General features: G+C 33.8%; 1 protein-coding gene across 1 annotated transcript in view; it reads left to right on the top strand.

The window, feature by feature from the left end:
- LOC119830880 (BMP and activin membrane-bound inhibitor homolog) overlaps positions 1–13,951 on the top strand; it is a 55,000-nt gene that overhangs the window by 38,253 nt on the left and 2,796 nt on the right. Inside the window, exons 2-3 of the mRNA XM_038354057.1 lie at positions 5,984–6,152; positions 11,927–12,084. Coding sequence (XP_038209985.1) covers positions 5,984–6,152; positions 11,927–12,084 — 327 coding nt within the window. The remainder of the gene's footprint in view (positions 1–5,983; positions 6,153–11,926; positions 12,085–13,951) is intronic.

Below are 13,951 nucleotides of genomic sequence, written 5' to 3' on the forward strand. Positions count from 1 at the left end.
ATTTTTATCATTTGGTACTATTGTAAAATCTTGAGTGATGCCTCTCCCCCAGGGACGTGTGACCGTTTCTGTAAAAAGGCATTATCACATCAGGGAAGTTAAATAAAACTTTAACTTTTAATCGTAGCTGCAAATTTAATATTTCTAAATCTCCAATGTTCTTTTATGTCGGTGCAAGTGTATAGATATCCCGAAAATTTAAAATTTCGTAAGTAAAACTTTTCTATTACTAAATACCCACCTGTCGTCTAGTGATGTATATAATTTTCAAATATTGAACTAGAAATAAATAAGATGGCTTCATATTTCCAATTTGCGTCGCATTTTGATTGATAAAATGGTTAAAACTTCCATTTTACTCTATTTATAATTAATAATACTATATATAAATAAAAATATATTTGACTGGACAATATCAAATGATGACCACTGGCACCGTTGCATTCTGACTATGGACATTTATGTAAAATAAAATGGGTTTGACGTTATATAATCTGCTACAGAAAATTCGCCATTACTAATCGTAATATAATTTTCTCCTGAAAAAGCTGACATCAGAAAAAGTTAATTAAATATACATCACGTGATTATAAATCCTACAAAGCCCTATTCCATTTTAATATAAGATTGCATGGATAATGCTTATGTTTTAACTTCTACGCTGTCTTTCAAAACAAGATCATAATATAGCAATTCAGTGGCCGCATTCCGGCTTCTTTCTGCCTCAGCGGCCATCGCATCTAGAGAAATTGTTAAGTGCATTCCGTTCGCGTATTAGTTTAGCCGCTTCTAATATTCCTTGTTTATTAATATAATATATAAGCAAGTATTTATAAGAATTGAAGTAAATATTTGAGCGTTATATATTCATTCCATACAATTTATGACTATATTATAGTAGTAGTCGCTGCCCTAAAGATTCAACTATAACCATTATTAACGTAATAAAATTTAAAATGGATCTACAAAATATGTAAATGATTAACAATATAGTATCTTTAATAATAACGTGTACGCCGCATTTCCATACTTGAATTAATAAAAAACACACATATAAAACCAATTCCATGCTATAAAGCTATTCCATAATTATAGCAGCGTACAATTACTGAATACCAATAAATCTTCGCAAGTCGAGCGCTCACTCTAAGACTAGGTTGTATTTTTTCACGATCTAATTAAACTGATTGAAAGGCGGCTCCGGATAACGGAGGAATGCGGTCGATGTCGAAATATCGATTAAACTTTTTGTAGCACGTACCATTCCTTGAACAAATATTGGAAACATTGCCAATGCACTCACGGGAACACATCGGGGAATCATTCACACATTCATATTTCACTTACCACGTGGATGTTGACATATGAAAAATGTTTGCTCAAACGACAGTCGCCTATTTACACGTAAAATTGAAACGGTCAACAAAAACTACAAAAGCGGTCAAAGGTGCGTGGCACGCGCGTAATCGACGACGTATAAAATATTAAATAATCCGCCGCAAAGAATAAGTCATTGTGAACTTGTCTATAAACGTCATGCATACAATCGAAGGGCTTATCTCGATCGCCTTTGAACGGGTCGGACGAAAGGGAAAAAAACGTTACGTTCAGTTCAGGTAGGCAACCGGCCTATTGTGACTTAACGAGGCGTTGAATACTCGATACAACAGGTGGAGTTTTACCTCTTAGTCATTTTGCAGTTTTAGAAGTTCGATGAACGCATTTATTCAAATGTTATTCGAGTGGCGTGAAAGCGCTTGATAAACTCGGCGGTGCGACGTGGACGGATTACTGATAAACGCAAACTAGATGCCGCGATAGAATTTGGATGCAAACAAACAACATCTCTATCCCATTGTGTGAGAAGCGAAACATATAAATTCGTAGATTCTTCATTTTCATTGCATATATGCGAAAGCGATCCAGCGAATCAACATTGATCAAAGTATTGGCTGCCACAAATGACTTCAAAAATTGTAGTTACGTACGAATGATGTATTTTTATTATAAGGTTCTAACAGATTAGTTTTAAAATGGCCAAGAAGATTTATCAAGGTACAAGTTGGAGCAAGCAGCGATATAGATTCCGAGATACGATAGAAGAAACGGTACACGATCCACTAGGCGCACATTCCATTACCAATTGAGGACGCACCACATTGACTGGCTATCATACTTTCCAAAGAAAAACAATAGATACTTCCACGTAAAAAAATATAAATTTTTCTCGTATTTGTAGTACTTCTTTCCGTTCCAATAAAAATATGCATTCTTGAATTATATTTATAATAAGGACTTTTTACAAACTTTGCGAACATCTGGTTTCTTATAATTCGCTCATTTTTATTACGCTGTCCAAAAATTGTTTAATAAAACATCACATCGTTATTGATACTGTAATTTTTTGTAAAATTACCTTTCATCCTTCTTGCGTCATATTCAAATATCTCAATCCAGATTTGATTTTCGTGGCGAAACATGTAGCGAGTTTTTATGAAACCTCCCGTAGCGGCCAGATTGTTGGCGCCGCTCGCTGGTAATTATGTAGCACTGGGGACATCCATTGAAGATAATTCAGCTAGCGCAATTAGAAGATGAGTCGTGATTCCACTGTCGATCGCGATAAAGCGACCGACTGATATAAATTAACCGGACCCGGTTGTTAGGAACGACTTCAGGCTTTTTAGTGACTATAATCCTGTCCACTCAACTGGCCTTCTCGTTACCTAGGTTATTACAAAGGCTCGAACGATAATCTTAATTTGTACCTATCTACCGTTTTTATTAGGGTAGCTAACTTAGGATTTCAAGCAGGCATAAATATAGTTGCTTAAAAAATGTAACAGTATTCATAATGTTCAGAATTCCAATACAAAAACACACGGATAACTACATACCAAACGGTGCTTTAGTTGAAGAGAAATATGATTAGAAACGTGTCTCAAACTAGCTTACTGCAATAAAAATAAAAGACAGAACTTTCGGCACAGCAACATACGTTCTTTATGCTAATTAATGAACGGAATGCCAACAAGGCCGCAAAGCAGCCTTGCTTTTTCCGCATCATCCAATCATCTAGGAGCCAGTTAGGCTGGATCCAATAGCCAAACCGGCTTCCACGCGAGCCAAACATTATTAAAGTAATAAAGTACCAGATACAAGGTGGTTCGACAGCGTGTGAACGTCGAGAGAAAGCCGCTGTCGCAACACAAGTAACGTTATTACTTATCTTATGGCTATTCTGACGACTCAAATCGCTGGCGGTAGAATGCTGCTAAGTTTTAAGTCTATAATATTTTAACTTCATAACAGTCGTGACGTCTAAACGTTTTATTGGTGGCAATCATCTTTAATGTAAAAACTCGTGATGATTATTATCTAAATCCCGTGTTATCCAAAAATATTTATATTTAAATGCCGTTCTTAATCTTGTACAATTACAATACTACAGTATATTGACTAAAATTTATTTATCAACTTAATACTAATTAATTACACTTCTACATTTATGCTACAAGAAAAATAATAAAATCAACACAAAGATTGATTTACAGTAGCAAAGGAATCAATAGTGGAATACATTTTGCGTTATCTCGACTGGAATCATAATTGAATTTCCAATATGAAACGAGCGAAATGCTGCAAAGAAATGTTCGCAACTTGATATCCTGGAAGCGTTATACCGGGCTTTAATGAAATTGAAAAGACATCGCAAACGAAGCGATGCAATTTATCTTTTTCTTGTGATCAGCGCGCAGCGGTCGTTTCTTCATGCGGACGATTCAATCGCGATTTATACTCGACTCAAAATCTGATCGACCGCTTTGTGTAATAAACACATCTTTTGCTGTTTTGTTAAACAAATTTGTCTCTTTATTGTACAGTCATTTAGAACCGTTTTCATGATACTTTTGTAAATGGAAGCTTAACCTTAATCACCACTAACAGAGCCACGCGCCTTGAGGGTGACTGATCGCTTTGAATACCGTAAAAGGCACGGCGTGTCAAACATTTACATTCGTGAAGCCGCTCATTCTCAGCAAATGCGCCGTGAAGATGCGCCGGCGCCGCCTCTGCGATATAAAAGGATATAACTTTAAGCATCATCGTTAAAGCATCTGAGTAAATAATAAATCTAAGAAATAAAATGAAAAGTTCGGATAAGGAGCACTTTACTCTATCTTATAATGTTTAAAACCAATGGAGCCTGCAACGACTCATTAGTCGTTCCATCTCGCTCGTCTTGCCTCGCTTTATCCTTTTTACTCTCATCTCGGGAGGGCCATTTATCAATTCCAAATAACATGCCGGGACCTTTTCTCTCTTCTGTTTATTTATTTTTTATTTACCTTATCCTTTGGAGCTCCGTTGTGATTCTTTTTTACTTGAAATTGATTGTAAAGCCGACTTAATGATGTTCATCTAATGTACGATGAATCGATAACGCTAATTGTACTTCTAATGAGTCCAGTATTTATTGTTTCGTTTTAGTAATCAAATGATGAAAGCTTTCATATCACGTAAAAGTAACCGTGAAGTTTTAGAAGTTTTTAGAATTATTGATGTCTTAAGTCCGTATCATTAGAATGTTTTCTTTTTCGAATATTTTATTGCCATTACTTACGTTTCATCGACATGGATTTATATATGTAATGAAGTGGAATTTTCTGCAAATCAAAGCCTCGCGGTTTGTTTAATTATTTATTTTTTGCACGTCAGCCCTCCCGTCGTTTGCAGACTTCATCTCGATCGAAAAGGAGCGCTATTGAAATTCCAGTTTCTTGTCGTCGCTTGAAAGATTTAAAGGAAATTTTTAACAATATTTTCCGGAGATCTGTAACGATGGAAAATTCTAAATTTTATTCGTTATGCCTTAACGAACCTTTAACATTAATTTATGCTTACAAATTAAGCCGCATGTTACTACTTATTCGAGTCGCATGTCAATGATCTTTTAGATCCGTATGATGTTTTACGCCAAGGGGGGTCTATGCTCGTTTCCCTAAGTCCCTCCGAGTAAAGCAAATAAAGCGGCATCCATCTAAAATTAATTTCGTTTTGTTTTATCGTCTGGAGTCGAAGCATTTACATTGAATGTGCTCGGAGGCTGCCCGTTCTCAGGATATTTATGTAGGGGCTCTCAGTATATGACGCGCGCATTATTCATACACGATACACGTTATGGAATATCTGTTTATTTTTGTCCGTTCATCGCCTTTTCGGCAAGTTAGACAGGCCACGTTGTGAAGAAACAAATGCTTTATGCTTATATAGAATAGATAAATGAGAAATACAATTGTATTCTGCTAACCATGCCTCAAATTCAAGCGTGGATTACCCGTTAGCTATAAAAAACTAATAGTTTTGGTGCTTGAATAGCGTATTCAAGGGAATTTTATAGCTGTTTACAAAACGATGTGAACAGTACGATAGAATGAATCATAGCTATGCAGGGCACAGAAGGTTCCAGCTATCAAAGTTTACGAGGCGCGGGCGCCGCACCGTCCGCAATCTTGATTGGATCCACTGCTAGTGTTTACTGCATTTCCTATTGCATTCGCAACTATAGTTTCCTGCATCGAATTGTTTATAAATAAGTAAAATTTAATGGTTATGGTGAATTCGTGCTGTTTTATTGTTTCTCTGTGATCTCGAAATAACTCCGAATTTCATTTTAGTATTATTAGTTTACGATTCGACAATATGTTAACGTTCGTTCTGAGAAAACGTGTCCGTATTGTATCAATTATATGGAGTATGGGAAATTAATATTTCTTGGTATGTGGATTACTAGTTTCTTTATGCTATTTAGTTCTAGGTTATCATAACTGTAATGTAAATTAAGTAAAATTTACAAGTTGAAGATAAAAATGAATTTATAATATTTCGAAAGAAATTAGAGAGAAGTAATGTGAATATTTACTTTAAAAAAATTAATTCCAGCATCTGGCAGGATATTAATGATGCCTCGTCTTTCTTACAGATCCAAAACCAGAGGGAGAAGTGGAAGGCGTGAGATGCTACTGTAATACAGCGCAATGCGTGAGCACGGGATACATGTGCCGCTCAAGAAAAGGTGGTGGGTGCTACAGCGAGTTACCGCCCCGAAGGCACCATGCAAGACACGGTTGTCTCCATCATTTAGCTGAAAGGTAATAAACATACATGATATGTTTACCTCATAAAATATAAAGACGAAAAACCCAATCTGAGTGGAATTGAGGAAACCTTTTCTAGAGAATAGAAAGTATGATGATGATTTATTGGATTTTTTTTTACACATTTTATACATACAGATCTATTTGTAAAGAAATCATAAATAATATTAATTATTAACCAGTCACCACATACGTATATTAAATTTAGATTTGTAGTCATCAATTATACAATACCAAAATATTGAAAACAAGTTTCCTCAATAATGTTTTTGTATGTTAAATATGGCCACTACCAACAATAGAGGAATGATATCGTATAAATTTTCATGGCTGACATTTCTTTATGTTCTTTAAGTATGCGAACTTTTAAAATTTTATTGAGTTAGAGTCCAAAGATTTTATTATCACTAATTACATGATACGAGTTTATATCGGTTTGAACTATATAATTACATGGACAATTTAAATGCCGTGAAAATGATTAAAATACGCTTTAAAATAGTCGTAAATAAATCAATGTCACCATTGTGGGGACACGGGCCTCGTCTATTAAGGTTCAGGCCTTAATCTACCACACTGGCTAAGTGCGAGTTGGTTAATGTCACGTGACGAATCAAAGTTCTTACTTTCATTCATCTTCTTTTATTTACTGGTGATGTTTTCCTTCATCTTTTCATGCAAGGTAAATAATGCGCAGATAAATTGAAAAATCAATTGCTGTACACTCGCCTTGCTTCGATCCCCGACTTTTCCTGTTTCCACCACCGAACCATCACTGCATACCCGAATATGAAATCTAATAATTTTCTCAAGCAAAAGCGGCATCGTCAAAAATGCGTGCGTGATAATCGCAATTTCGCCTCCTATTTGTTTTGGCTTTCTATACCACAATAGTTTCCCGTTTTTCTTATTAACTTTAATCATAAAATTAATTATCTATTCTTATGTTGGCTGCCGTACTAAATCGCATTGTCATCCATCATTTCTGCTTATCATGCTTGAGAACGATCTTACTAAATATCCCATACGATGCGTCCGATATATCTTCAATCAATTTGTCTTCGGTCATTTCGAAATTGCTCCATACGGCTTTCAACGTCCATAGTACCTGTATTAAATTATAAATCAATATGAACTATTATAGCGCCTTTCGTCATGTTGTTTAAAGCAATACCGTTTCGAATCATTTTTATTAAACCCAGAGTTTGTGCAATTTATTTATAGTTTGTCATTGATTTGTTTTCATTCTTCATTCTTTTTGTTTACCTAAAGGAATGGATTCCAATCCAAAATAAATAAATTAGAAGCACTGTGCAATTCTTTGCAAAGTTTGAGCGCCAAATATCCAAAATAAGTATCTTTAACACAACAAAAACTATGAGTCGAGACGCTCAGCCCTCCCATAACAAAAACCATTTAGGCAGAGTGGCCCGGTACGGGGCCCATCATGTGAAACCTCGCCGCTCTTGACTGAGTTTTTCTGCATTAAAATGCCTGCTCCGTTGATTATCTTATTCAGATCGAGCCCCGCTCAGAGAACTGGTTCCATCTGCGGGCGGCATTTTATTTGTTTTAAATAATTTTTGCTCCTTTTTGGCAATCGCTCGCCGTTCATTATCAACGTTAACGATCGCTGCGTCTACTTCGTTAAGATTTCGATCGAGCATATTGAAATTTACGATTTATCGGTAATTAGTTTTATTGAAGTGGTTTGTTGTTATAAATTGTGGTCGATTGACGTTGGATATGTGTTCTCGTTTGCCGAGATAAGGGTGACGAGTAGCTCGGGGTTGAGTCAAAGGCCGGGAACACAGATAGCGCGGCCACTGAACTAAACAATGCCTAATAAAATGCACTCTCTATTGCGCAGCCATAAAGAACTTTATAGACTATAGGTGTACGGACATTACGACTTTTAAATGTCGTAGTATTTCAGATAGTGTCACATCTCTTATAGATAGTGCGCATTTTGAACCCTTTGGCGCAGCTATTTATTCTATTCGTTGATAACAAAGAGAATGGGGTTCTTATCTCTTGCGGCCAGAGGTAATATTTACATTTCATTTGATTTAAATGTCACAGCATTATTTTAAAATAGATGTTTGGGACAGACATGTCTAATATAAATAGCAAATTTAGTTAAAGGATTGGTGAATAATGATTAAAATCGTAAACAGGTTGGATATAGTTAATTCTTGAAACGAAGGGACTATAATATATTAATAAATACTTCTTCTCCAGCCTTAATGTTCTGGATCATGTTGAAACATGTCAAGTTGTAATTGGCAATTTTACAATAATAATGAAACTTTATCGCCGCTTTATCTCGCAATTATTTTTTCCGCTACGAGAGCTTGATAAATATAATTATTTTACACTTTAATTGGCTCGCTGCTTCAGTACGATTGTATTTGGTATTGAAATTGTTTCTTTACGGTCGGATGGCTATAAAATTTTTAATATATTTAAAATTAGGCAATATAATTTTATTTGCATTATTGATTTATAGGTTTTTCATACTTTCCAATTATTACACTTCTCCTTAAGGAGTATCGAAATGTAATATGTTATTAGGAAAACAACGCCAAATATCACGTTTTGAATGGTTATGATATTAATTCACTTTGACATTTAACAAATCTAGTTGCCTCACACATGTTTCTGTCCATAACTAAAGATTTGTCCGGTTTCTTATAACTTTATTTACATTTAGAGCAAATATATTTGGATGAAGTATAAATCTGGGATTATGTTAATTCAATACGCTTCGATGGAGACATTTGTAATGCAATTGTTCGTGTAATAGGCAGTTTTGGGTGGTACGGATATGAAAGCGATTTATGTCATATCTAATAAATATGTTTGTCGATGTTGCAACCGAAATGGCTCATTGAATGTTGTTTGATAAACTTTGCTTACATAGATTTCACTCGGCCAGTAACAGACTGAAATAACATTAAATAAATGAAACGTAAAAATTATGACAAAACAAGACATAAATTGCAAAGGGTGGCCTTATTGCTCAATAGCAATTTCTTCCAAGCAACTCATGCCAAGCAGCAGTAATAAAATTATAAATTTAGGATGATAGTGTGTAGCGACTGTTCTGAAAAAAATACTTGTATGATGGTATTTTTGTATATTGCATTGCAATTATTTCGAATTAAATTGTATTATTGAAATAACTCCGCAAATATCCCAAAGCATCTTAATGTGGTAAATATATTTTTAATTTTTAATAAAAAAGTTAATAAATCAAATCGAAATATCCCTTAGACTCACCACATGTTTTAAACTTGACATGTGGTGTTTGAGGGGGGATGATATTAAATAAGAAGTTATTAAACTTATCATTTAAATGTAATTCCTTGAAATTAGTTTATCCATGGAAAAATACAATGAAATGATACAATTATGAATAGATACATTTATCTCATTAACTTAAAAAATACTTAAACCACAACGAAATTACCTATCGAAATATAAATTCTTATAATGTATAGAAAAGCCGATAATATCTCTGAAGCTGATTGAGCTAACTGTCCAATCTTATCATTTCTTAAAAGCCTTTAGTAGGTCATCCGCTAAAAATGGAGCCATTCTGAGTGCAGAAGACACGTAAAAAGTTCAAGTCTGTTAAAATAATTAAGTTGATTTTTTTTGTCCTATTTCATTCAATACGTCAATCTCTGTTTTTTCAATTGTCAAATTCATGACAATTAGAATCGTACTAAACCTGGATATAAGATCTTTCTTTCTTCTTTTTTATATATAAAAATCAATTGGACTCGTAAAAACTCGAGAACGGATTTATCTTATTTTGGTCTTAATATGTCCGTGGAGGTCTAGGGAAGGTTTAAAAGGTAAGAACGATACGGAGAATATATCGAAACAATATTCTATGGCGTTGCGAAGTGCGCCGGGACAGCTAGTTTCTCATAAATATAAGTAATTGTTAATACATTGTATATGGAACTTATTTCTTGTAGGTGGGCGTTGGCACCTGTGCCACAGCTAATTTAAGCTTTTATGGGTGTCATTGTTAATTTTCAATTTAAGTACACTATGCTTTTTTTGTTTCAAATAAACAGTTTTGATTTTTTTTTGTTTTATGAATATATTAACTAAGCATAGCATTATCACCAACTCCATTGAGGTTCACTTAACACTTGCTATAAAAAGCAAATAAAGTGCTAACACAATATTTAATTCGGCTAATTTGAATAGTGACGACATTTTCTCGTGGGAAAAATTCTGACGAATATCTCGAATGCGGCCGATGGTTTGTGAGTATTTATTGATAAATCGTTTAGCCTAATCGCTTGAATGTTCCGAATTTATTGTTGTTCGAGATTAGAATTTTGACTGTTTTCGATATTGGATGGATGTTAAATAGTTTGAAAAATATCGTTGGTTTGATGTTTGATTGATTTTGTTTGTTTTATGTAGCATTCTTGTTTCTTTTGCCTTACTGCTATGTTAGAAATAGGAGTTTTAAAATCAAAGTATTCTAATGTGTAATATATGAGATATTTCTATATATTTTCTATCTTCGTTAGTGATTGTTTTGGAGATAATTAAATTTACAATTATTTTTTATGAGTTTGTTATAATTATAAACAACAGAATTCATCTGTAGTTTATTAAAAAAAAAAAAAAATATCTCAAAAAATATATTTAACTCTGATTCATCTCGATCATAGAACAGTACATAACAGAACACCGTAATCTCTAAGCGTACATTATTCGAGTAAAATCAAACGCGACAAAATACGCAATAAAAGCCTGGTAAATAATAAGCTACACGATTCCCATTTTATAGACATCTACAAGTTTACATTGAATTGTATCCTGTGAGAACCTCAGCCCATGCTTGCGAATCACAAAGATACTACAATTTGTATTCTGCAAGTGTGGGCGAACTGTGGCTTACCTTTGAGTTATTGTTGAAAAAAACCGTTTAAGGTGTATTTAAATTCATCGCCTAAGATATTGCTTTAACCTTGGCCATCTGACATCGGGCATAAATTACTATTTACGTTGTTATATTTATTCAAATTGTCGTATTGTTATAAAATTAAATAGAAGTTAACTCGATAGCCATTGCAAATCGGAATGTTATATGAAATTTGTTTCATTTATGATACAATCTTACAATTGATTGAAGATCGGTTTACTTTATTCAATTTACTTGTAAATGATAATGTAGGTACAAATATGATGATGCGAATGTTCACTTGAGATATTCAAGTGTGTGTATAGCTTGATAATTTCGATTAAACTTCACTCTTTATAGCTTGACCTTTTAAGCCCCTGTGCTCATCAACATAGTATTGTATCTTTCTCAAATTGAGAATTTTAACAATATTGGTCTATTCAATATTATATGGAATGTTATAACACGCTAAAATCACTGGACAGTTAATTCTTCTACAAATACTATACGTATTACATTATTATCATAATAATGAACATACTTTCTCACTTATTTAGTAGTCGTATAGTTATGACGACTTAAAGTTCAATTTGCCGACGAAAGTTAAAAGAAAAAATGCATATATATATATATATCCCTTGATTGCTTCTCTTTAAAAAAACACTATATATATTACATATAACACTAAATTGACAGTAATTATGCCTAATCAATGGCCTCTATGAGTGGTTACACGACAATTACCCACACTAGTCAAATGCGAGTTAGTCTACACACACATGTATAACTATGTACTTATATGTTGTATTCAATTTCCTTATATAAATTTCAGAGAAGAAGAGGCGCTCTCCCACTGCCAGAACGCACCCTCGTCCGGCGGGCCACCCCCTCGGGAACATTCCCTGCTACTCTGCTGCTTCCGAGATCTCTGCAACCATGAAGACAGCCCAATTGCCCGGGCAAGACTCAACCTTACTGCCAATGACTTAGGTAAGTAATTTGAATAATTATTTTAACTAAAAAACGAATCTGCCTTCAATTTGTCAGAACTAGTCCAAATTTTTATGGCACCACACGGGAGGCACCAGCTTTCAGATAAAATATGAATTATAAATATATGTACATTTTATACACAGTAAAAAGTTATGAGACCTAACAAACACTAAAAATACGACAACGAGCAATTTATTTATTTATAATTCTTCAATGTACAAACTAAAAAAATAATCAAAACTAAGCAGTGTTATAAAAGTGTATAATTTGCACAAAAGGCGGACCTATTGCTGAACAGCAATCTCTACCATACAACCTAGCAGGAAAGGAAATGTGCAATAATACAAAAATATACAAATATAGTTTAGAGTTGGTAACACATGAATAGTATAGCTATATTTATTTTAGCCTTTAGCTCTTATCGGTATATATATTGTAGCATAATTCACACTGTATTTATTATCTCTGTCATAAATATTGTGATTCCAGTAAAGCAGCACATATCTCTCGCTAGAAATTCAATAACACACAATTGTCCACGATTTCCACGAACAAAGATATTATTCCAGCGATCCCATCTAAAACAAACAGTGACTCAGCTGATGTGACATGAATGGCTAAGCATTCTGAATTGCATCACTTATATAATATACCGCAATATTCGGAATTTCAAATGATTTTAAAGTAACTGTGAAATCGCTTAACATTCACTATAATCAAATGCATCGCCAAATCTTTATTCTTGAAACGTTTCTCTGTTTTAACTGGCCTCGGGAAAATGTGCGTGTGTTGCTAACACACCGAAAGTCATATTTCTACCTTCATTTTTTTATTTAAAAAAATCTCTTTAGAAATTAAAGACTTCTAAACAAATTTTAAATGCGATTTATTCATTATATTATTAACCCGACATTTCGAACACTTTACAGCGAGCGTGGTCACGGGGAGACTGTCTCTCTTTAAAAGTCTTTAATTTCTAAATGTATAATACGCGTAAAATCAAAACACAAGAGAAAAAAATCTTTGCAAAGCAAACAGATTTGGTTCTTCTCAACCAAATTAGTAATGAAGCGTATTAATGTAGTTTTAAACATTGTGAATTAATATGCGTCAAGTGCAGACCCCTTCCAATAACGCACATCGACAGTATGAATGCAACTGCTAATTATGCATTCGATATTATAATGGCCGAAGCTAGTTCCGGGTACCGTCCTATTTGATAGGCCTCCTTCTTAGAACACTGTTTAATTAAACGATAACTTATGCTATTTAGTCTGTAACGTCAATACGATAATTACTTTGTACTGAAACGATTGGTGTAGGTTACTTACGATAATCATAAATATAGATTGAAAAAGTTAAAATACACTTTAATGATAGGATCAACTATATTATCTCATTTGGTCTATTAAGAATATTGTGTAAAGAAACTTTATAATCCTGGCGATCTTAATTAAGATTATAAAATATTGTATTTTCACCGATTCTTGATTACCGTCTAAGTCTAAATAATCTAAGTCTGAAATATTTCTGTCCGTTCAAAGTAGGATAAAATCGAGTGTAAAGGAGGCGGTTAAAGCTAATAAAAGCAAAAAAGCTGTCAGATTTGAAACTATTTTTATACCACTAAAAAACTAATATTTTTGTTTGTAATTAAATTTTGTCTAGTTCTGACAATTTGAACACGCTTAAGTCACTTCAAAACAATTATATATAAGTATGTAGCCAGCATTCGCACAAAGGAATTCATACCAGAGATATTTGTGTAAAACATCGCAAAAATTCCAATAATTTTAACCGATAAGAGTCGTTATCTGGCGAAATACGTTGAATAGTGATTATGCGTGAGTTGCGTGGATGAATT

This window comes from Zerene cesonia, chromosome 12 (assembly GCF_012273895.1).
Source record: "Zerene cesonia ecotype Mississippi chromosome 12, Zerene_cesonia_1.1, whole genome shotgun sequence".
Taxonomy (NCBI): Eukaryota; Metazoa; Arthropoda; class Insecta; order Lepidoptera; family Pieridae; genus Zerene; species Zerene cesonia.